Here is a 24,841-nt window from a genome sequence, read left to right on the forward strand (position 1 = left end):
TGAAAATAGAACACACAAACTGAGCCTCCCTTTCATCTACTTTTTTTGGGGAGTTGGAGCTGAAGGAAAGAGCGAGGCAACTAATTCTGAACAAAGTGGAATGATTGCATGCAGTGGTTACAATGATTCTGGGGTGAAGCAGTGGAGGGATGTGTGGCCTGTGTGGACAATTAAATCGTTTGTGTGGTCTTAAGGTTGCCAGCCCGCCAGGATAGGCCTGGAGTCTCCAGGAATTGAAGATCAATCTCCAGGACACAGCTGTGCGCAACCCTGGAGAAAAATCATAGGTGCATTCAAAAAAGATAGTCTCATTCTGACTTTTATTTTAATCATTCCGCTTCACCAAATAAAAATATTGAAAGTGGGGTGGGGACAAAGGGTGTTTGGTTAACAGTCAGCAGATCCAATTGGGTAATGAGTCTTTTTGCTTTCCAATTGGTGGAGGAAGGCAGTGCGTCACAAGGATGGATGTGTTGGCCAATGAATGGCTAGAGCCCGGGGGGGGGGGGGGGGGGGGGTGGCGGCGCGCGGGGGTCATGTGATGAAGCCTCCAGGAATACATTAATTTCAATTGGCAACTCTAGCTGCTTTGGTTCTTCAGAATAAATCTTCCCTCAACCCGTCTTTCTCTGTCACCTCGTCTCCCACAACCCCCCAACCCGACCACCCCACCTCACAATTAAAATCTTTGCTCAACAATTCAGGGTCACACGTTGCAAAAAAAATCTGACAATATCAAAGCAAGAGTGTGGGTGATTGAAACTTGTCAGTTTGATTTGTCAGTTAAAAAGGCAAAAAATACTGCGGATGCTGGAAATCTGAAACAAAAACAAAAAAAATGCTGGAAAAGCTTGGCAGGTCTGACAGCATCTGTGGAGAGAAAGACAGAGTTAACGTTTTGAGTCCGTATGACTCTTCTTCAGACTCGAAACATTAACTGTCTTTCTCTCCACAGATGCTGTCAGACCTGCTGAGCTTTTCCAGCATTTTGCGATTTGTCAGTTAGTTCGGTTTGTGTGTTCTATCTGGTTGGGGGAAGCAAAAACCTCCCCATTCCATCCCTGTGACCCTCTTTAGCCTAATTAACCTATTAAACCAGTAGTTTAACATTAAGACGGCAGAAAAGTAAAATTGTGAACTAGCTGAATCTGCAACCCGTCTTTCAAATCCAGATGCGTTTTCCCTCTTCTCCTAACCCTCATTGCTTGGTCACTAGCAACCATAAAGGTTCCAGTTAGAATGATTAACCTCCCTGCTCCCCCTTCAAACAAAACGGCATTCATATCCAAAAAAAAGAAAACTCCTGGTTAGCAAAGTGAAATCACATGTATGGTTTAAACAGAACAAGGCAAAATGTCTTTTTTGGGAGTGTACACACATGTACGTGGGGGTGGGGGGGGGGAGAGACAGAGGAAGAAGAGAGGTGAAGAAGAGTGATGACAGTCAGTTAAAAAGCTTTATTCAAAATATTTATTTATGATCTCTGGATTTCTTACAAGTCAAATCTGTACAAGAACAGGGAGCTCCCTAGTGTGAACTCGAGCAATGTTGCTTGGGGAACGTTGGGGCTGGGGGTGGGGGGGAGCAAAGAGAGCAAACACATCATGCTTCAGGGGGTGAGCTATAAAGCAAGACCATCAGTCTTGCTGCAAGATCAAAACCGTCTACGCTCATTGATTACACAGTTGGACTCGTGTCTTCCCTGATAGCTGAATGGATAAGTGCCCTAAATACTGTATATATATATTTATATACACACACACACGCGGACGCGCACACACACACACACACACACACACACAGACAGCAAGACCACCCACACTTCTGGCATCAAAAGAAGAAACTTTCCTTTGAAAATTGGAGGGTTAACACTCATTAAAAAAAACTTTCCAAATCTCCCCTGCCGCCAGAACAGAATGTTTTCGTACCAGTGAACTGCAGCGTCCATTGCTTCCTGTGACCTGCCTCCTTTACAAATTTCTGCACAACACAAAGCTGCAGTGAACTTGGCCAAGAGACTGGGGGAACGAGGGGAAGGAACCGTTTGCAGCTCAGCAAATTTCAGGGAATTTCACGGCATAAATCGTTAGCACGGTCAGATTATCAAGAGTGGGCACCTCAGCCTCTCTTCCCCACACGTTCACTCACGTCAACGGAAAACGTTGCACAAGCAACCGACCAGGTTTTAAAAATCATTCTCAGCACGCGAAAACAGAGGTCTTTCACCTCCCACAGCTTTTCTTCTACATAAAATGGTTCTCCTGGTTCGGTCAAATTGTGTGTTTCGTCTCCCCCTTTGCAAAACACTGCGACTTAAAAACATTCTGAAGAGACCATGTTTGTCAAGCCAACCAGGCTGGGTTTAATATAAAACCCAACTGTACAATGTGTTGAAAGGTTCTCCAATATAGTTTTAAGTTGTTTAAATAGCTCAAACTGTACAACACCACACAGCCCAAATAAAAGGAACAATGGCTGCAGGTTTAGCTGTCGACATGTTCACAGTTCATAAACACAATTTCAACCCAGGGAGAAAATAATAATGAAGCTTTTTGCGATTAAAAAAAACTTCCCTCTCGTGACCAACGGCAAGGAAAGAAAACTGGAATTTCAATTTTAAAAAGTCCCGTCACATCAGACCAATGAAGGATTTGTCCCATTCGCTATCCCTTTCATACCCATTCACTCGCTGTCCTTTCTTCTTCATTCATTTCTCCTCCCTCCATCCCTTCCCATCCCTTTCTTTCGGTAACACGTGGTTTGTTCAGTCACACATCTCTTCCGCTATTTCGTGGGGGTTTAAAATCCCAGGAACGGTCATCTGAAGCTTTCTCTTCTCTTCCTGGGCCTGGCGCAGGGCTGTCTCCCTCTCCTCCAGAAACAGATCCGAAGTGTCTTCACCACCGAATTCCTAGTAATGAGAAGAAAAGGAAAGATCAGGACAGTTGCTGTTCCAATGAGAGCTCCAGTACCAAAGCTTAAAAAGGAATGCAATCAGCACCGCTCCCTCCCATCTCATTTTCTTTCCTGAAAAAGATTCCTGGTGAATGTTTGGTGCCAGATTGAGTGAGGGATTATTGAAGCACTGCTTGAACCCAATAATCACCAGCAGTGACGGTTATAAAGGCATTTAAGGTAGTGAAACTTCAACAACTTATATTTATATAGCACCTTTTAAATGTAATGAAACATCCCAGGGCATTTCACAAGAGCATTATAAAACAAATTAGGACACCGAGCCACATAAAGAGATATTAGGTCAGATGACTAAAAGCTTGGTCAAAGAGTTTTGGTATTAAGGAGTTTCTTAAAAGGAGGAAAGTGAGGTGGAGAGGTTCAGGGAGAGAATTCAGAGCTAGGGCGCTAGGCAACTGAAGGCCCAGGCACCGATGGTGGAGCATGTATAATTGGGGATGGTCAGTGAGGCCAGAATTAGAGGAGTGCAGTCATCTCAGAGGATTGTGAGGTTGGAGATTACAGGAGGTACGTAAGGGCACGGACATGGGAGGGATTTGAAAACAAGGATCAGAATTCTAAAATGAAGATCTTGCTTGACTGGGACACTTCCAAGACTGTGCTAGGCATACACTAGAAACAAAAACACTGGTGGGGCTGGTGGTGGATGAGGAGAGTAGGGGGATAGGGAGAAAAGAAAATACAGATGAGGAGAGCGCAAAAAGGAATACTGAAATCAAAAAGGAGAATGGCAGAGGGTTTTTTTTTTGCCCTCCCTTCTGCCCTTGAAATCTCAACTCCTGCTGGGTTGCTAGTTCATTAGGGGCTGGGCACCCACCAGTTATCTGCCCACACTCGCCGAGTACATCTATTCAAAAACATGAAAAGGAGCAGGAAAAATTAAAAGAAAACAAGTCCAATTGTACAAGCGGTGCATGACATGGCTTTGGCTTAAAATAGTGTCCCCCTTCAGGCAAATATGGATTGAACATCTGACAAATTTACATTTATACAGGGCATCATACAGTGAGGTCTATGAGTGCTTCAAACAATGAATGGATGTGTTTTGGTTGCAACAAACCAATTTGAGTGTGGAAGCAAAACGCTTAGAAGTGCTGAAGGTTGCAGCTTGTGTCGTATGCTGGGAGCAGCATAACAAAACACATTCTGGTTTACAAAATGCTTTACGTTGCTTAGCTACAAGACAATTTGTTAAAAAGAGGTGTTTTTGTTATATTTCCCCCATCAGAAGTGGAACTTGCTCCATTCAATTCTTACCTTGATCTGCACAAGGAAATCTCTCAGATGCTCTTTGAAAGATGGAATGTCTTGATTTAGGCTGAACAGACCAGTCACAAAAACCTTGATCTGTGCGCTGGAGGAGGAGGAGGAGGAAACAAGAAGCAGTATCAAACATAAATTTTTTATACCTCCACTTCTCTTGCAAATCCAAATACCACAATTAACATTAAAATTAAAGCAAAATACTGCAGATGCTGGAAACGTGGAATAGAAACAAAAAGCACTGAAAAAACTCAGGCAGGTCTGGCAGCATCTGTGGAGAGAGAAACAGTTAACGTTTCGAGACCAACGTGGCTCTAAGAGTTCTGAAGAAATCATATCGGGATCGAAACACTAACTCTTTCTCTCTCCACAGACGCTGCCAGACCTGCTGAGTTTTTCCCTTTTGTTTTGATTACCACAATTAACATTTTTGACCAAACTAAAAACAGGGGTACACTGGGAGAAATTCAGCAGCGACTGAGGCCAAGGTTGCACTGTGGGTGGGACAAACAAACACCTCATTAAGTGCAGAAATCTGAAAAAAGGTACAAGTCAACAGGCATGCTGTTTCTCAAAAGAGAAACATTAACACCGATTTTAAAAAAAATCAACAAATCACAGCATAAAACCCAGCAGGTTCCATAGTCTGTTTTCTCTGACAAGGGAAAAGGGAAGGAATATTAAAAAAAAAGACCATCAGGAAAAGCAAAAATGGGGAATAAAGAGAGGGGAAAGAAACAAAAAGAATGAGATAATGAAAGATGAAACAGAACACAAAGTTAGGAGAAAGCCAGATACAGCTGCAGTTTCTTCAATCAGTTGGTGATTCCAATGCTGCCTCAATTCAGTTTCAGAACAGGACAATTCGCTCTGGTCTAATTAAAGAGGGAACAATTCCCCGAAATAAATGATGATAATATCTACAACATTGTTGTTTGCATCAGTTCGAGTAAGTAACAATACCTCGGTGGTCATGTGCCTTAGCTGCATCTATCGAGCGCACACTGCAAGGACTCCAGACAATAGGACCGCTTCATTTACCCCTGCACAACTCGACATGTTGTCCAAAACTCCTAGGTAACCTTAATTCAGCCCCATCGTCATTAACCCAATTATTTAAATTCGAAGCCCCTTTTCTACAGAAGGGCCTTGGTGTGGCTTCACAAATGAGGGACAGTGAACGTGGGTGGGGTGGGGGGAGATGGGAAGAGGAGAGGGGGACTTAACTGATAGCAACAGACCACAAACAGACAGATAGAGAGAGAGAGACCCCTGTCCATTTTTTCACCCTGCCTAACCCATAGATTCATGACAGCACCTCTACTGCCACCACCATCCACAACCATGATTTGCTAACTCATTATAGAACAGGGAATAAGGCCCAGAATTTTCTTGGCTGGATGGCCAAACTAATCACATCTGTCTGATCAGTACTCACTCTTGGAGGTGAGGGAAGGCAGTTTTCAACAGGTTGGCCACAAATTCCTGCACAAAGATCTGATTGTTGATATTGGGAGTAGCTGGACTCAAAGACAAAGTGATCTTGCCATCCTCCACTAGGCTGAACATGTATGCCAAGATGGTAGCGTGCATCGTCAACCCTAGAAAGATGGAATTAATTTTCAAAAAAGTTAACACAATTGGAGCAGTCAGATCCAAATTGTACACCCTCAATAAAATACATTCCTCCTGTATCCTCCAGCCTCTTCTCCTTAGACACAGTTCGAAAGACATTGACAATTTCTCAATACCTTTCCCTGATTGCGTCCTTCAATCAGTTTCAGCCACAGCTCTGTAGTAACACTCTGAGCCACAAGGTTCCCCACTAAGGACTTGAGCGCAAAATCTAGGCTGACACACTAGTACAGTAGAGGGAGTGCATTTCCTACATCGCAACAGTGACTACAATTGAAAAGTACTTCACTGGGCTGTAAAGCACTTTGGGATTTGCCAAGATCATGAAGGGTGCTATTTAAATGCAGGTACTTTCTCCCTCCCCTCCTTCCACCTGCTCCATGAGTCTCAAGCATGGAGGGATTCACATTTAGACCCAATCCTACCTTCGTGTGAGCTTTCCAGTGCAAGTCACCCAATGGGAAATCAAAAGCAAGGAGCCCCCGCCAATTCTCACACCCACCCATTCTCTACTCTGCCTATACATAACTCCAGCACACTCTACACCATTACATTGAGCTCATATCAGTTAACTTAGCCAAGAATGGGCAGAGGTGGGGGGGATGGGAAATAAATCCACTGCGTCACCTTCCTGGTCAGGGCCAAACAAAAGACAAAGTGACAAGAACAAAAGTCTGACTTACCAGCAGTGTGCGAAGTATCTGTCACCACTGAGAATATGTGTTGGAGAATGTCACAGAAATAAGTTTGGTAAAAGCTCTGGGCAGCTGCCTCTTCCTGTGCAACGTTCTGCAGTAGAGTATAAAGAATAGACAACCCTGCAAACACACGCATCACAAAATCCAGTTAAAACACTGATACAGTCCAAAACCTGTGGGGAGACCAAAAAACTCGGGGCCATAAATATTCAATTTACTAGCAGTTGTCTCAAAGAATTCAGGAGAAACTTTATTATCCAGAGAGTGATCAGAACGTGGAACTTGCTACCACAAGGGGTTGAGGCAAACAGGGGGCAAGTCAGATAAATATGAGGAAGTAGTAAACAGCAGGGCATGCAGACAGGACAAGAGCAATGTGGGAGGAGGCTCATTTGAAGTATAAACATCTAGCTGGGGCCAAAAGGCCAGCTTCTGTGCTGAACACTAACTCAAGTCTTTGAAGTTAGACTCCGTGCAGGAGAGACCACACAGTACATCGGGTGAGGTGGGGGATAGGAATACAAGGTTCACAGCACAACCTACCTGTGTCGGCCACGTTCCTCATGGTGTGTTTGAAAGCCCAGATAATGGAGTCAAGGACCAATTTGAACTGGGCTGGAGGTATGTTCAGGAAGGCAGGGAAACAATGACTATTGACTGCTTGAAGAAGCAGAAAGAAGTTAGTCCTGTGCTCTGGATACTCTTCAAAATCCTGGAGAGGAAGACAAAAAAATTAAGTACTTGAAATTTTATTATAATTTAAATCTTTGTACAGTCTGCAAGTAATATTTTATCGCCACAATTTTAAGTTTTAAATTAGACCTCTAATTAATTGGTAGCCTGTTCCTGTTAAATCAAATCCGAATTAATTTGAATTACAGTACATTTTGAACTTCTTAGTGCGGAAATTATTTGGACTAACAGAAGTAGCTGGCAGACAGGAGAGCTTCCAGTCTGGTCTCGTACTTAATACAGAGACAGGCACTCCAGTGGTATACGAGTATTAAACTAGGATTCTAAAATTGTATAAATAAATATGTGCGATGCTGAGCTTCCGGTTTCATCAAAGGAGCAAGGATGAAAACTAGTTAGCACCGGAAGGTGGTGAATGTTTGGAACAGACTGGTGAAGTAGTGGTTACAGATAGTATCCAAGACAATGAACTGGATAGATATTTGACACAAAGTAAAGTAATGAGAGGATGAGAGAGGTGGAGTGCATTACACTTTTCCAGCTTTGGGATTGGACCACCACGAGCACTTCCAGCCCTCCACTTCCCCATGTTCCATGCTAGACCCTACTGATGGGACCTGTGACTAGCGACGGCTGCGCAGCAAGTACGACAACCCAAGTACCCAAGATACCGAGGAGGCCAGACATCTGGAATAAAAGCAGAAAATGCTGGAAAAGCTCGGCAGGTCCAGCCGCAACGGTGGGGAGAGAAACAGAGTTAGCGTTTCGATGACTCTTCTTCCGAAGAAAGGAGGGTCACAAATGGACTTGAAACGTCAACTCTGTTTCTCTCTCCACAGATGCTGCCGGACCTGCCGAGGTTCTCTAGCATTTTCTGTTTTTATTACCCAAGGAGGATTAAACAGGTTTAAATCTCAGTACCACAATGGCAGGGAGGTGGGGAGCATTTTAAAAACTTTAATTACTCAACAGATCATCTTTGAGACAGTACTAGTCACAAAAAGATGGGACTACTAACCCTTACTCCTCAAGTGCAAGGTCATGCATTTCCTACACTCATTATAGCTCTTGGCTCTTCGAACTAAAGCGACACTGTTCACCATGTTATGAGATGTTTCATGCAGCGAGTCCACAGCTGCCAGAAACAGGTATTGAAATTATCCAAACCTGTTTCATGTAGGAAAAGGTGGAGAGGCTCAACTCGCCAGGCTAGGCTGGGCTGGACTCAGAATACAGATTCCAGGCTGGGAGGGTAGTGTGCTAATCCATCGGTACCATCACATTTCTCCCAACAAATATTTTATTTTGCAACACCCATTTAGAAGGGAAAATTATAAAAACAAAAAAAGTTACTTCAAACAGTTGGGCAAAATGAAGTTACATGGTAAGGTTTGTGATGAGACAGAGCAGCGAGAACATGTTAAAAGTGCTATGAAACCATAAAAATGAGGAAATGCAAAGCAATATACCCAGAGGGTTATTATATAATCACAGGATCCGACTCCACACTTGCAGCAAATTTATGCAATAAAACAGCTCATTGGAGATTTTTTTTTTTAAAATGCATTCATGGGATGTGGGCTTTGCTGGCTGGGCCAGCATTTATTGCCCACCCCTAATTGCTCTTCAGAAGGTGGCGGTGAGCTGCCTTCTTGAACCGCTGCAGTCCATGCGGTGTACGTACACCCATAGTGCTGTTAGGGAGTTCCAGGATTTTGACACAGCGACAGTGAAGGAACGGCGATATATTTCCAAGTCAGGATGGTGAGTGACTTGGAGGGGAACTTCCAGGTGGCGGTGTTCCCATCTCTCTGCTGTCCTTATCCTTCTAGATGGTAGTGGTTGTGGGTTTGGAAGGTGCTGTCTTAGGAGCCTTGGTGAATTCCTGCAATGCATCTTGTAGATGGTACACACTGCTGCTACTGTGCGTCTGTGGTAGAGGGAGCAAATGTTTGTGGATGTGATGCCAATCAAATGGGTTGCTGTGTCCTGGATGGTATTAAGCTTCGAGTGTTGTGGGAGCTGCACTCATCCAGGCAAGTGGAGAGAGTATTCCATCACACTCCTGACTTGTGCCTTGTAGACGGTGGATAGGCTTTGGGGAGTCAGGTGGGGAGTTACTCATCGCACGATTCTTAGCCTCTGACCTGCTCTTGTAGCCACTGTATTTATGTGGCTAGTTTCTGGTCAATGGTAACCCTCAGGATGTTGATAGTGGGGGGATTCAGTGATGGTAATGCCATTGAATGTCAAGGGGTGATGGTTAGATTCTCTCTTGTTGGAGATGGTCATTGTCTGGCACTTGATGACGCGAATGTTACTTGCCACTTGTCAGCCCAAGCCTGGATATTGTCCAGGTCTTCCTGCATTTGGACACAGACTGCTTCATCCGAGGAGTCGCGAATGGTGCTGAACATTGTGCATCAGCGAACATCCCCCTTCTGACCTTATGATGGAAGGAAGGTCAATGACGAAGCAGCTGAAGGTGGTTGGGCCGAGGACACTACCCTGAGGAACTCCTGCAATGATGCCCTGGAGTTGAGATGACTAACCTCCAACATCCATAACCATCTTCCTTTGTGTTAGGTATGACTCCAACCAGTGGAGAGTTTTCCCCCTGATTCCCATTGACTCCAGTTTTGCTAGGGCTCCTTCATGCCACACTTGGTCAAATGCAGCCTTTATGTCAAGGGCAGTCACTCTCGCCTCACCTCGGGAGTTCAGCTCCTTTGTCCATGTTTGAACTAAGGCTGTAGTGAGGTCAGGAGCTGAGTGGCCCTGGCAGAACCCAAACTGAGCGTCAGTTTGATAGCACTGTCAATGACCCCTTCCATTACTTTACTGATGATCGAAAGTAGACAGATGGGGCGATAATTGGCCGGGTTGGATTTGTCCTGCTTTTTGTGTACAGGACATACTGGGCAATTTACCACATAGCCGGGTAGATGCCAGTGTTGTAGCTGCAATGAAACAGCTTGGCTCGGGGCGCGGCAAGTTCTGGAGCACAAGTCTTCAGTACTATTGCCGGAATATTGTCAGGGCCCATAGCCTTTGCAGTATCCAGTGCCTTCAGCTGTTTCTTGATATCACATGGAGTGAATCGAATTGGCTGAAGTCTGGCATCTGTGATTTGGGGGACCTCAGGAGGAGGCCGAGATGGATCATCCACTTGGCATTTGTGGCTGAAGATTGTAGCAAATGCTTCAGCCTTATCTTTTGCACTGATGTACTGGGCTCCTCCATCATTGAGGATGGGGATATTTGTGGAACCTCCTCCTCCAGCGAGTTGTTTCAATTGCCCACCACCATTCACGACCGGATGTGGCAGGACTGCAGAGCTGAGATCTGATCCATTGGTTGTGGGATCGCTTAGCTCTGTCTATCACTTGCTGCTTATGCTGTTTGGCGTGCAAGTAGTCCTGTATTATAGCTTCACCATGTTGACACCTCATTTTTAGGTATGCTGGTGCTGCTCCTGGCATGCCCTCCTGCACTCTTTGAACAGGGTTGAACCCCTGGCTTGACGGTAATGGTGGAGTGGGGGATATGCTGGGCCATGAGGTTATGTTCGAGTACAATTCTGCTGCTGCTGACAGGCCCAAAGCATCTCATGAATGCCCAGCCTGGAGCTGCTAGATCGATTCAAAATCTATCCCATTTAGCACGGTGCTTGTGCCACACAATACAATGGAGGGTATCCTCAATGTGAAGGCGGGACTTTGTCTCCACAACTGTGCGATACTGATACGGACAGATACATCTGCAGCAGGCAGGATGGTGAGGATGGGGTTAAGTGTGTTTTTCCCTCTTGTTGGTTCCCTCGCCACCTGCCGCAGACCCAGTCTAGCAGCTATGACCTTTAGGACTTGGCCAGTAGTGGTGATGGACATTGAAGTCCCACATCCAGAGTACATTCTGCACCCTTGCCACCCTCAATTCTTCTTCCAAGTGGTGTTCAACACGGAAGAGCACCGATTTATCAGCTGAGGGAGGGCTGTATGTGGTAATTGGCAGGAGGTTTTCTTGTCCATGTTTGACCTGGTGCCATGAGACTGGAGTCGATGTTAAGGACTCCCAGGGCAACTCTCTCCCGACTGTATACCACTGTGCCGCCACCTCTGCTGGGTCTGTCTTGCCAGTGGGACAGGACATACCCAGGGATAGTGATGGTGGTGTCTGGGACATTATCTGTAAGATATGATTCCTTGAGGATGACTATGTCAGACTATTGCTTGACTAGCCTGTGAGACAGTTCTCCCAATTTTGGCACTAGCCCCAGATGGAGGCAGGGTTGACAGGGCCGAGTTTGCCGTTGTCGTTTCTGGTGTCTCGGTCGATGCCGGGTGGTCCGTCCAGTTCCATTACTTTTTTCAGACTTTGTAGCGGTTTGATGCAACTGAGCAGCCATTTCAGAGGGTATTTAAGAGTCAACCACACATGTAAGCCAGACCAGGTAAGGATAGCAGATTTCCACCCTTAAAAGGGACATTAGTGAACCAGATGGGTTCGACTATCGTTTCATGGTCATCATTAGGCTTTTAATTCCAGATTTTTATTGAATTTAAATTTCACCATCTGCCGAGTCAGGATTTGAACTTGGGTCCCTAGAGCATTACCCTGGGTCTCTGGATTACTAGTCCAGCGACAATACCACATCGCCTTCACTCAGATAAATATTCTTTCAATACGGCCCTGTAAATATTTTGTTTATATTATAAAAAGTATAAAATATTTTCTTCGGTGTCATAATTCAACGGTACTTGATACAATGAACATCAGCGGTGACAATTTAACACATTTCCCCCTCCCCCTTTGCTCATTATCTCTTGAGGGCAGTGACTCAATGGGGATAAGGTTCCAGTGTTGGGAAACACATGGGACAGATCCCATAAGGCCATCCTCCACCGCTCAGGCTAGATAGCGGACTGGGCTACCGGAGGCTTTTGCTTTTTTAAAAACCAGTCGAGCCCAACCCTGCCCCGGCCTAATGTTCATGAAGATTCACATCCCGTGCAGGTAAAGGGATCACGGAATCAGAATCAGAATCAAAAATTCTAGCCAGCACAGACAAGAGATTGAACAGATATCCTTGTGCAAACTGAATCTCTCTTCTCTTTACAGGATTGCCTCTGTCATCTTGAAAACCACGTTATGAGAGATTATAAACTAGAAACTATGGGAAAATACAACTTTAGTGAACTTCATATTTTACTTGTTAAGTGAGACCTAATTGCTGGTCAAACCTGCCAATCCAAATTGATTTTGCTTTTGAATCGACGCCCGGATCAGAACTGTTAATTTAACATACTTATACATACAAAGAGACACAGGCAGCCTTCAACTAGCAGAGAGACAGACCATTAAAACATGCTATTTAAAAAAGGATTGACAGAGGCTACACTGGAAACTGAGCAGGGCAGGAAATTAGTCCCAGCCCCTGAACTAACACTATGCTGGGGAGACTATTACTTTCCTTCAACTCTGAAAATGATGTAGACTATACACGACAGGCAGTTAAACCCCCTACAATCAGACCGAAAATTACCTTGTTGATCATATCCAGAGTGCACTCAAACAAGGCGTCGAAGATCTGGGGGACCTCTGCAGTAATGTGATTCTCCAGTTTGTTCACTATGGTGGCCATTGTACTCAAAACTTCTGGCTCACGGGCTGCAGGGACATTCCTCTGGTAGTCGATCAGCACTGCGTCAAGCAGCGGGGGGACAAAGTTTTCTGCAACCTGAAAAAAAGTCACGAGGCAGGAGTGAGGGCAGAGCTATTGTGCTTGGGTAACTTGGCAGGGTGTCTCCATTTCCTTTTCTTTGTTGAAAAGGATAAGAAAACTAAATCCCAGGGTCACAACAGTGGGAAATGAGACTAGGTATAAGTGCAGCATATCCTTGGCACCAGAGCGTGAGAAAGAAGAAAGGGGGAAAAGGTCAAGTTTGGTGTTCCTTTTAGCGCCTGATGCTGACTGTAAGTGGACTGCCATACCTTCTCACCAGAGTGGCATCAACCTCCGATATGTCAAAACTTCTTCAGCCCACCATAAGACTAAAGCCATCATCTTCAGTACCCACCCAAAAACTCTACTTCAACAACCATCAACACCCCTTTGTCCTTTTGTCTATGACATCTTTGGCAATTTCTTCTTTGCCTCCACCTATTAGTAGCCCTCTATCCAGCTCTACCTGTCCAACCCCCCTCAACCAGCTAATATTTCATCTCATTTCTATTTTTCCTTAGTTCTGAAGACGAGTCATACGGACTCGATACGTTAACTGTGTTCCTCTCTGCAGATGCTGTCAGACCTGCTGAGTTTTTCCAGCTATTTTTGTTTGTGTTTCAGATTTCCAGCATCCGCAGTATTTTGCTTTTACTAAAAACTCTACTTCTTGGACGCAGATTCCATCTCCCTCTTTGTTTAATGTCTCCAGTTCAGTCATGTTATTTGTAACTCAGTGTTGTATTCAGCCCAGATCACACATCACAAAGGCCATAACTTCCATAACATTCCTATTGCTACTTCTTAGCTCAGCCCTGTTGCTGCCGAATCACTTCATAACACGTCTTTGTCACTTCCAAGCTCCACTATAATGCTATCCTGCCCCCTTCCTCCTCAAACTCCAACTCACCCAAAAACTATCACAACAGGTTCTGCTTGGTAAATACTCCCGACCTTGCTGAACTTCACTAGCTCCCCGACACCCACAAATTAAAATAAAGGCATTTTCAAACCTCTAAACTGCCTTAACATTGAAATCTCCTTCAGCCCTATATCCCAACAGAGCAAACTATTCCTCTGACTCTTGTACAATGGTTTCCCCCCCCCTGCCCCAAACCCACCCGAGAGCCTAGAATTGCTTGGGTACCCTCCTGAAATTTTCTTCCTTAACTCGCTCTCCTCCGTTAAAAACAAATGCTCTCAAAATCCACCTCCGTGACCAAGCTCCCAGGTATTCCTCCTAACTTCTCTCTTGCTTCCTTCACGGCCACCAGTGAAGTGTTTCTGGGACATTCCTTGACGGTTTCTTTATCGAAATGCAAGTTGCTTTTGTAAAAGAAAGTTAAAAGTGAAAGCAGATACCAGTTCAAGTAGGGCAAGGAGGCACGAGTCTAAACGCGAGGCCAACAAGTATAGCTTAAAGATGGGAAACTCTTCACGCAATAAAAGAACATGTTCAAAACGGGCTGCGAGTAGGGCAACAGAAACAAACCCTTTTAAAAATAAAAGGAGTTCAAATGGAAGAGGAGCGTAGGGTTGTTCTGGATACATGAGCACAGTTGTGCTAATTGTACTCACCAGCTGTGGATCTGAGGACCGGCTCACCCAGCCAGATATCAGCTTCAAAGTCTCTCTCTTTACTGTTCTCATGCTTTTGATTAATGGTTGCTTGGTAACAACTTCGCCTAATGGGTAAAATAAATATACAAGTAGATTACAAGTAGTCATTAGGGTCATTCACTAGACTATACAAAGCATGGACAGTGATGTTGCCCATTTTTGTCTTTTTTGCATGGCCTCTCTCTTTGCTACACTGCAAGAGACGACTGTGGGATGGGAGAGAAAAGAGTGAGAAGGGGGTCATTTTATCCAGCAATTTGATTTGCTCCTCTTGGGCTCTCAAATGTGACCCATCTTCCCTGGTTGGAAAGGAACCCAGCTTCAGACCGAGCTGCGCCACAGACACCGCGAGATGTGCCACAGAGTTCTTTGCCCATCACCGCCTTACAGCAACAATTCATTGTACAGCACAACAGGCTGCAACCCGTTGATGAGACCTAAAGATGACAAGTGTCATGCAGCTTTGATTCAGGTGGCTGCTGGGAGCAGACAAAACATGTGAGGGAATACCAGCTGCTTTGAGATAAAGGCCTCATTACACAGGAAACCACAGGCACGAAAATATCACACACTGGCCTCATTTCTGAGGATCCTAATGCACTGCAGTGCATTAGCGATAGGACATCAGAGATTTAAAAACCTCTCTCCTCTCTTACTTCTGACACTAGGGGTGCAATGGGAAGGGGGAAAAACAGGAGAAATAAAGGCACGGTACACCTTATGTGCAACATTTCAAATGCATAACCTATCATGCTCAACTCCAAGTCTACGTAAACATGAAAAGTGGCTGATTGCTAAAGAATTCTTATAGCAAACTCCATTATATGGCTTCCCAAACCAGTCCATTCCAAGCTTATAATCATAAGCTTGTTGGATATCAAAGCTTTTCTTTCCCAACTGGACAAGCCTCCAATTTTTGGTAAAGCAATGAAATACAGATTTTTTTTAAAATATAGAAGTTATTGAAGGAAACATAGGGTCAGCGGTAGGCCATTCTGCCCCTCAAACGTGTGCTGCCACTCAATTAGATCAATTCTGATCTGCATCTTAATTCCATCTACTTTGGTTCGGTAAACTTTAGATTTTTGAGGTATGCGCACTACCAATCTCAGTTTCGAAATACCCTGTATTGAATTGACCCTCAACAGCCTTCTGGGGGAAGCCTTCTGCTCTGGAAAGAAGAAAATCTTGGAAAAACCTGTTTAAACATTCAATCCCTCCTTCTCCACGCACCACCCCCGCCCCCCCGGAAAAAAATGACTAGTTACCATTTGCCTGGATGGCAGCCGAGATGTTCTCACTCAAACACTTGTACACGTTGAGCATGTCCAGGTATATTCGTCCTAGTTGAATAACAAACGGGTGTCCAACTGCCTTGCAAGCCCTCACGTTGGTCTTCAGGATACTCCCGAGCTGTTTCACTGTCTCCGCATCCTTCAGAATGTCCACGTTCTTTGTAAAATATGATGTGCATAAATGGAATTTGTATCTATCAAGGTGACAAAATGCTCTAAACACTTCTCATTGCACCTTAAAACGCTCTGTATTTCCCGCTTCCCCCCTCCCCACACTTTCTACTGCAGCTGAACGGAGGAGGGCAGACAGCATGTACTGTGTGCGACTCTCTGCTCATGGCACTCATGCTGGACACTGCTAAATTGATGTCCTTTCACTCTCAATACGCATACAAGGAAGCACCTATCCTCCATCTGCCTTACTTATACAACAAGCTTGAGATCACAAGGAGCTCAGGTCAAAAGGAAAAAGGGAAGGAAACTTAGTATCCCCACCAGAATTTACAATTATTGACTTCCGAAGATGCTACTCTCTTTTCTCCCATGACCACAGGAGAAATGACACCCAATCTGCCAATAATGCCCAGTCATACATTAACTGATGCAGGAGTGCAACATTCAAAGGGCTTTGTTCTCTCTCCCACCCATGAGGTGAGACATGGCAGAACATGGAGTTCTCAGAACCAAGGCTCTGAAATAGATGGTCTCAGTCTTGGTGATAAACAAGTCCATGTCAACTGTTTGGAGATGAGATTGGAGTTTTAAGGTTGGAGGGAATGGGGAAAATGAGCCACAACTTATAAATCACCCCTGGTTGATAACTGTGGAGATAAAGGAAACAAAAAAAAAAAGGATATTTACTGCCTTATCATAACTTTTTTTAAAATGTCTCAGGGATTAGAATTGTTTACCCTGCTAAAACCAAATATTTGAATTTTGATTTGATGCTCATTTCCAATTTCAGACATTTACATCCTCAAATCTTTTATGGAAAAATATTATAACAGAGCGTTCCCTTAAATTATTTAAATGAACTCAATGACCCAACATAAAGGAAGACAACCCAATAAGAAGTGCAGGTTGCTAATTAAATGAATAATGAATTGACCTATCCATCAGTTATATAACTCACCTTTGTTGCTTGCTGAATAATGCTGTCCCACACCTGGTTAGGCAAAAGCATGTATTTCTCAATCAGATGCTCCTGGACAGTTTGATCAGTTTGAGCTCCAATCATGTAACCAACTGCTTCATAGAACGTGTGCACCTGAAATTTGAAAGAAATTCTTAATTTTCCTTCGGAGTTAATGAGCTGGAGGCCGAGCTTCAGACACTACGATGTATCGGGAGGGGACACTTTGTTCCAGAAGACAGTCGAACCCTTTAGGCTAGAGTCTTCTGATTTGGTCCATGGTCAGGGGCAGGAGGGTGTGACTGAGTGAAGCAGGCATGGGGGATCAAGGAGGTGAGAAGCGGAAGAACTTCAGCTCTTGCAATTGTCCAACAGGGGGAAGGAAGCAAGGGCTGCAGGGTGGATAAGTGAACTGACCATGATATAGGAAGCCATTCAAGTGGGTGGGTGGGTTGGGGGTGGGGGAGTAAATAGGAACATAGTGGTAGTAAGGGACAGCATAGTTACAGGGACAGCATAGTTACAGGGATGTTTTCTGCAGCCAAGAGCAGGAGTCCAGACAGCTGTGCTGCCTGCCTGGTGCCAGGTGGGGGGTCCGGGACATCAGCTCTGGGCTGGAGAGGAACTTGCAATGGGAGGAGGAGGATCCAGTCGCCTTGGTCCACATGGGTACCAACAACATAGACAGGACTGGGAAAGAGGTTCTGCTTCGGGATTGAGCAGCTAGGGGCTAAATTTTAAAAAGTTACTTTTTGCTGTTCTGCCATAAGCGAATTGGTGTAGGATAAATAAAATGAGAGAGAGTTGAATGTGTGGCTCAAAGACTGGTGTGGGAGAAATGGGTTTCAATTCATGAGACAGTGGCACCAGTACTGGGGAAAGAAAGAGTTGTACTGTTGGAATGGTCTTCACCTGAACCCTGCTGGGACCAGTGTTCTGGCGAGTCATAACTAGGGCAGTAGAAATGGCTTAAATTAAAGTTATTTTTTTGGGAGGGGCGCTGGTGATGGTGGTGTAGAAAGGGGAAATGTGATAAGTTAAAGAGAAAGGACAAGGCAATACAGCAGGGTAGCAATACAGGTAATGATAACCAGAGTGTGGCAGAAAGGGACAGGGTGTATAAACTTAAGAGTGCACCAACAGCGAAGACCAGAATTTGTGAGTATGGTAAAAAGTCAGAATTAAAGGCTCTGTATCCGAATGCACGCAGTAATCTAACAAAACAGATGAATTGATGCCACAAATGGAAATAAATATGCATGACCGACAGCCATTTCAGAGACGTGGATGCAATGTGATCAAGACTAAAGCCTAAATATTCAAGGGCATTTGACATTTTGACAAGGACAGGAAGCTAGGAAAAAGGTGGTGGCGTAGCCATGTATGAAAATAGAGATTTATAGCGACAGAGTATGAAGTTAGAACAACTCAGAATGATTAAGTGGAAATTAGAACAGTTTAAAATGGCACAGATAGTTTAACAATAGGAGACGGGAAAAAGATGATTCGAAATGGCTGTTTGCATTTTTGATTGCACTGCTAAACTCCGATTATAATTAGTGTTACCAAAGGTATTTCCAAGGAACAATTCAAGCTCCAAATTTCCTGCAAGCCTTAGACCTCAATGTGTCAATTGGCTATTGACGTAGTTGTGAATGATGTATTAAATCACATTGATCATGTTACGAACGGTGCGAGTCAATTGCTTTTACCAAATATGGTAGGAGAAATCCTGGATAATAGAATTAGAGGGGGATAATAAGGGCTGTCTGAAAAAGGTCCGGTATATAGTTGCACAGGTTCACAGAAGAAAGGTAGAAGAGAGGAGAAACAGAAGAAAGTCATCAGCCCAGACCAGAAACGGCATCGACTCGTGTCCAAGCTGCTCCAGAGAGTAAGGGCCTTGCGAGATTCGTAATATATCGGCTGGTTGTAAAGTGTTGCTTTATCACTTAATACATCCTCTTTAAGGGAGAGCTGGCCAGCTAGAAAACTTGCTTCACTTGAATTATAACCACACTTACTTGATGAGGCTGCAGGTCACAAATGATGGTGTTGATGTTAGTCAAGATCTCATCAATGAAAGGCATCACCTCTCCCACTTGAACTTGTACAAAGTGACGTCGGCACTTTTGTGCTATCTTAATAAACGTGTCACAAGCCATGTCCTGGACACCGTCATGCGTTTCTGTGAAGCAAAAAAGTGGGTTAAACCTTTTTTTTTTAAACACAATTTAACCTCAATTTAAATTAAGAACCCCTTCAAATGTTTAGTTACATATTCCTTTTAAAATCTGAATCCATCAGCTTTAAAACTTGGTTTAAATTTGTAGATCACCTCTCCACACTCAATTTTGATTCAATGGAATTTGCAGAAGGCTCATTCCCTCCCCCGCCCTTTAAGGCTATTGTTAATCAGTCCCAGGAACAGTTGAAAGATTTTATTCCAACAACCAAGAGGTCCATGTACCCTTTTTAAGAGAAAAATAACGCCCTATAAAATCAGGCAATATTAAACCAATTCTTCCCACAGGGAGTAGTACTTCTGCACTGTATTATTTCGGAGATGCATCAGCAAAAAAATACAATAACTTTAAATTCATTATAATGCACTGGTCGAGTAGAATTCAATAAAAAATTCCCAGCTTTTAAAAAAATTCTCACAGGACATGGGCATCACTGGCTAGGCCAGCATTTTTATTGCCCATCCCTAACTGTCCTCGAGAATGTGGTGAGCTGCCTTCTTGAACCGCTGCAGTTCATGTGGTGTAGGTGCACCCACAGTGCTGTTAGCAAGGGAGTTCCAGGATTTTGACCCAGTGACAGTGAAGGAACGGTGATAAAGTTCCAAGTCAGGCTGGTGCGTGACTCAGAGGGGAACTTGCAGGTGGGGGTGTTCCCATGCATCTACAACCCTTGTCCTTCTAGGTGGTAGAGGTCACGGGTTTGGAAAGTGCTGTCGAAGGAGTCTTGATGAGTTGCTGCAGTGCATATTGTAGATGGTGCACACTGCTGTCGTTGTGCATCAGTATCATAAAGTAGTTCTTAGGTCAGATTTAACATATACATTATTTTGTACCCAAAGACATTCATAGCCTGTGCAATGTCAAAACAGTAAGCAAACCTATACAGCAGCAAATAGCTCCATATTGAATACAAGCTGGCTTTATGACCAGCCTCCTTACCATGCATAAACTCGAACAGCTTGTTCACCACCGTCTTTAGGAACTTCCAATGAGCTCGCAGGAATCGGGGATATTGTCCCACCACGTACATTATATTAGAGGCAATAATAGCCTTATTATCCTTCCCACGTTTTTGTTCACAAAGACCTAGCAAATCCTTCAAAGCCAGAAGATTCAACAGTAAGTAAAATGAGCAAAGTGAATCAAGGCATTACATCGTATTTATTTTGTGTTCAAGGTATTAACAAACCCTAAATTTCCAAGGGAACAGATATGGTTACTCCCTCTCCGAAGCTGGATTTGGGGGTGAGATCTCTGCCCAAGTGAGAGCGAAATGGAGCAGCATTACTACTCATCAACAACAACAACTTATATTTATATAGCAACTTTGATGTAATGAAACGTTCCGAGGCACTTCACAGGAGCATTATAAAATAAAGTACAACACCGAGCCATAAAGGAGGTATTAGGTCAGATGACCAAAAGCTTGGAGTGGTGTAGGGAGGAAATTCCAGTGTTTGGGGAGGGGACGGGTGGATCAAGGCAACTGAAGGCATGACTATCAATGGTGGAGCAATGATGATTGCGAATGCACCACAGGCCAGAATTAGAGGAGCGCAGATATCTGTGAGGGTTGGAGGAGATTACAGGAATTCAACCAGCTGACCTTGATGACTGTGACAAGGAAACGTTTCTCGTCCTCTTCGTGCATTGCACCACTGATGGAGCCGATAGCCCAGCAAAGAGTGTTGAGGTTCTTCCACGACCACTCCGTACCATTCACTTGGTTGTGTAGCTTCTCGGTCATTATGCATTCTGTGTCAGCATAGTCTAAATGTGTGAGGTACACTGAAACGGGAAAACAAAGAAGCCTATTTAAATTTGGGTTTCACATTTATCAATTCCTTCCAACAGATGCGACCACTAAGGAAAGCAGATCAAGGGGTCCACATCCTCCCTCTTCTATATTTTGGCCAATGTTATATACCCTTCTTGTAAAATGCTCTTTCTGGAACTGCTCTTCATATCATTCTCAACTCTTTACAATTGGCTGCACCATGATGCACTTTAATGAAGTGGGAAATGTTAGGCTGGAACAAGTATTTCCTAAGTAAAGCACCACATTGCCTAAAATGAGACTAGCTGGAGACTGGGTGGTGTATAAAGAATTAAGGACCTGGGTGGATAGGATGAAACTATCCTCAACATCCTACACGGGATGAATTTGGGCATGGACCCAGAGCATAAATTATCCCTAATCTGGCAAACTTCACAGGACAGAGAATATAGAAAACATTATGTTGATGCATTGTTCTGAGGTTGGGGCTGAGGAACATTGTTGGAGTAGTGGGAGCATTACTCTGAACCCAACCACACAATAGCTGACCAGGAATTGCTTTATGATCATTATGGCTCCTCAAAGCAGAAAACATTCCATTCTTTGACAGAGAGATATAAGAAAATGAAACAACTGCAAATACACAATGCCCGTCAGCATCTGATAAGAGAAAACACATGAATATTTTTGGTCGGGGTTGGTCAGAAATGGGAAGAGACATTTGTAGGTCCTTTGTAGAGCTCATCAAAGCATCAAGAATGGATAAAATAGATAATGAACTTTAATGGGGGTTAACCATAATTCAGAAAGAGATATTTCTTTCCACACATCATTCAACTGCCTCCCCCAGAGTCACGTTATGCCACAACTTGAAAGGAAAGGCTGCAGATTAACTCCCAGGCCGTCTCTAACCCTGTACAATAACACCAGCAGTAATTCATGGCGTGGTAGGGAAGGACGAGAAATACACACAAACTGCAATCTGGAACTGGCCATCCTGCCCAACTACAGTGCTGGCATTTTCTTTCCAGGTCTAATCACATCAGCCCCAGTCCCATATCTCTTTACCCCACTATTGTTCAACCACTTATCCAACCTAAGCTTGAAAACCAACATGCTTTTCACAACAACCAACAATCCTGGAAGACAATTAGACAACACTGTAAATAAGTTTCTACTGCAGTGTGTCCTTGCATCAATGCCCCTTTGTTCTGGATTCCTGAACGGAAAACCATCTGCTTCTATCTAACCTACCCTATTCTTCCACAATTTGAAATATCGTTTTTGTCCTGTAATAACAGGAAAATCCCCAACTGTCCCAAGTCTTTCTTCACATCTGCATTTCCTACAGTTCCACAGAATGAGCTACATGACTGATATCAGGATACGCGTAAGAATCTCAGGCAAAAACCTAGATTACTGAAATTTTGCCTGCATAAGCTCCCATTCCCCACTAGTTTTAATTATCCTGCTGAAAGCCTCAGGTAATCCCCCATGTTTCTCACTTTGATTCACCGTGCCTGATACAGCTACAATCCAACCAGCATAGGGCACTCCCCAATGGGCCAAAGAGCTTGGCAGCTGATGTGCTTATAGCACAAATCGGGAATAACTTATTTTTGGGTGGTGTTCAAGTTTTGTGCAATTGCACTCAAGAGGACTGAAGCAACTTTTACCCAATTTCCATTCAATCGCAGCATCAAGCCCTCCACTTGGTTGTGTTTCAGAACTCTATTAGATTGCCTTTAAGACACCCAGCTGATTTAAGAGCAATGATCATTTTCTCTAGATGCACATAGCATTACATAAAAGCGGGCCAGCATTTTACACAGCCCATTTTTCAATCTGGAACCTACGGACAAATAAACCAATTCCATTAATGTGAACAGAGTAATGCCACCCACGGGAGCTTAATCTTCCCCTTCATTATGACCAGGGTTTGAGGAACAGGCAGAGCAGTGGCACAGGCTGTTGATACACCAGTGATACTTCTTCATCTGCGATTGAACTTGTACCCATTTTGTTTCGAGAAGCTGCATAGAGGCCAGGTATTATTCCACCCACCCCCCACCCACCCCCAATTCATTCTTGGGATGCAGACGTAGCTGGCAAGGTTAGTATTTATTACCGTTGTGAGCAAGGGACATTAATGAACTAAACAGCCTGATAGTTACTTGGTCACTATTACTGATACTAGCTTTTTAAAAAAAAAATTGGAGATCCATTTAATTAATTGATTTTAAATTGTGGTTGGATTTGAACACAAGTTTATTAGTCAGGGTTTATTTAGTCTTTCATTGGTTGTGGGTGTCACTGGCAAGGCCAGCATTTGTTGCCCATCCCTAACTGCCCTTGAACCACTTGGCTTGCTAGGCCATAGCGGTAAAGAGTCAACCACATTGCTGTGGATCTGGAATCACATGTAAACCAGACCAGGCAAGGACGGCAGATTTCCTTCCCTAAAGGACATTAGTGAACCAGTTGGGTTTTTACGACAAACTGATGATTGCTTCATGGTCATCATTACTCAGACCAGCTCTCAATTCCAGGTTTATTAATTAAATTTGAATTCCAGCAGCTGCCATGGTGAGATTTGAAGCCATGACCCCAGAGCATTAACCTGGGCCTCTGCATTACTAGTCCACTCACAATCACTAGGCCAGCATTCCCTAGAAGTTACCTCCACAAGGAGGAAAGAAAGAAACATATTTAGGGAACAGCTAAAGTTAAAGCTCCCGAGCCACTCCCTCCAAAGACAGTACCTTAACCGTGGGAATATTCCCACAGCCCTCTGGTATCTCACACGGCCTTCAGGAGACCCAGCAAAGTGAGCAAGAGGAGGCTATCTAACTGGACTCTGACCACCTTCATCAGCCAACCACACACATTTCCCAGCACACATCAATGGATAGCAATCTGGTACAGAAACCCTGGTTATAAGTGCTCCTCCCTCCCTAACCTTCTAAAAGTCACTGAAGTCAACTGCAGTATCTCAATGGCTGCACACAGCCAAGGTCACCTCATTCAGCAAAACCATCAGATCGAGTAGAGGGCCTTCCAAGTCTACAAGACTTTTGTACAAACTGTTAAACTAAAAAAAGCCTCAAACTTACCAAGTGTCTCCCTCATAGTTTTGTACAGATTGATGGAGTCTGTGTCTTTCATGAATTCCCGAACTACTTCTCCCTGCTCATTCTCCACCACAAGAACCTCTTCTGGTTTTGCCATTCGGCTGATCATTATAAGCCTCACCTGAAAAAAGAAAAATCCATAAATTTATTACGTTTTAGTCAAAAGACAATTCATGCAAAGACATTTCAGTTGATTGGTTTATGCGTGTGATTGCTTTGGTGAATGCCTTAGATTTTATGGAAACTCAACAAGCTATTGTCCAGAATGGTAGAAAATGTGCATTTTACAGTTTGTAAGAGTGAAATGTGACATTGAGATCGTGGTGGTGGCGGTGGCTTTGAATGACTGATCAGAAACTGATGCTGGTACCTGGTCAACTGACTGCCCTCTTGCAATCATATAGCTTAGGTAGATTCAAGGGCAAAACATAAATAACTTGAGGGCACTTCTGAAAGATGAGGGAAGGCTTATAAAAAAAAAAGATAGATTTCGCCTAAAGTTTTAAAAATGGAACCTTTACCATTATAATTTAGTTTTTATTTTATTATGGTGAGGGGTTTCTGAATCAGTGAGGTCAGTGGTCATCAGTGGACGCAGTCAGTAACCCAGGCTGCCTTAACTTCAATACCACCATGCAATGCATTAATGC

At 43.9% G+C, this 24,841-nt stretch overlaps 1 protein-coding gene across 3 annotated transcripts in view; it reads right to left on the reverse strand.

Annotated features, from left to right (window-relative positions):
* Positions 1-2,338: 2,338 nt before the first annotated feature.
* Positions 2,339-24,841, reverse strand: part of LOC144692933 (exportin-1-like) — a 63,073-nt gene continuing 40,570 nt past the window's right edge. For all 3 annotated transcript variants that reach the window (XM_078562094.1, XM_078562093.1, XM_078562096.1), the window contains exons 13-25: positions 24,174-24,312; positions 20,890-21,071; positions 20,223-20,379; positions 19,062-19,225; positions 17,038-17,172; positions 15,879-16,062; positions 14,569-14,675; positions 12,811-13,005; positions 7,116-7,284; positions 6,558-6,692; positions 5,678-5,840; positions 4,234-4,330; positions 2,339-2,911 (exon numbers count right to left, since the gene is read on the reverse strand). In XM_078562094.1, the coding sequence (XP_078418220.1) occupies positions 2,765-2,911; positions 4,234-4,330; positions 5,678-5,840; positions 6,558-6,692; positions 7,116-7,284; positions 12,811-13,005; positions 14,569-14,675; positions 15,879-16,062; positions 17,038-17,172; positions 19,062-19,225; positions 20,223-20,379; positions 20,890-21,071; positions 24,174-24,312 (1,974 nt within the window). In that variant the 3' untranslated portion in view covers positions 2,339-2,764. The remainder of the gene's footprint in view (positions 2,912-4,233; positions 4,331-5,677; positions 5,841-6,557; positions 6,693-7,115; positions 7,285-12,810; positions 13,006-14,568; positions 14,676-15,878; positions 16,063-17,037; positions 17,173-19,061; positions 19,226-20,222; positions 20,380-20,889; positions 21,072-24,173; positions 24,313-24,841) is intronic.

Source organism: Cetorhinus maximus, chromosome 18 (assembly GCF_964194155.1).
Source record: "Cetorhinus maximus chromosome 18, sCetMax3.hap1.1, whole genome shotgun sequence".
NCBI classification, from domain to species: domain Eukaryota; kingdom Metazoa; phylum Chordata; class Chondrichthyes; order Lamniformes; family Cetorhinidae; genus Cetorhinus; species Cetorhinus maximus.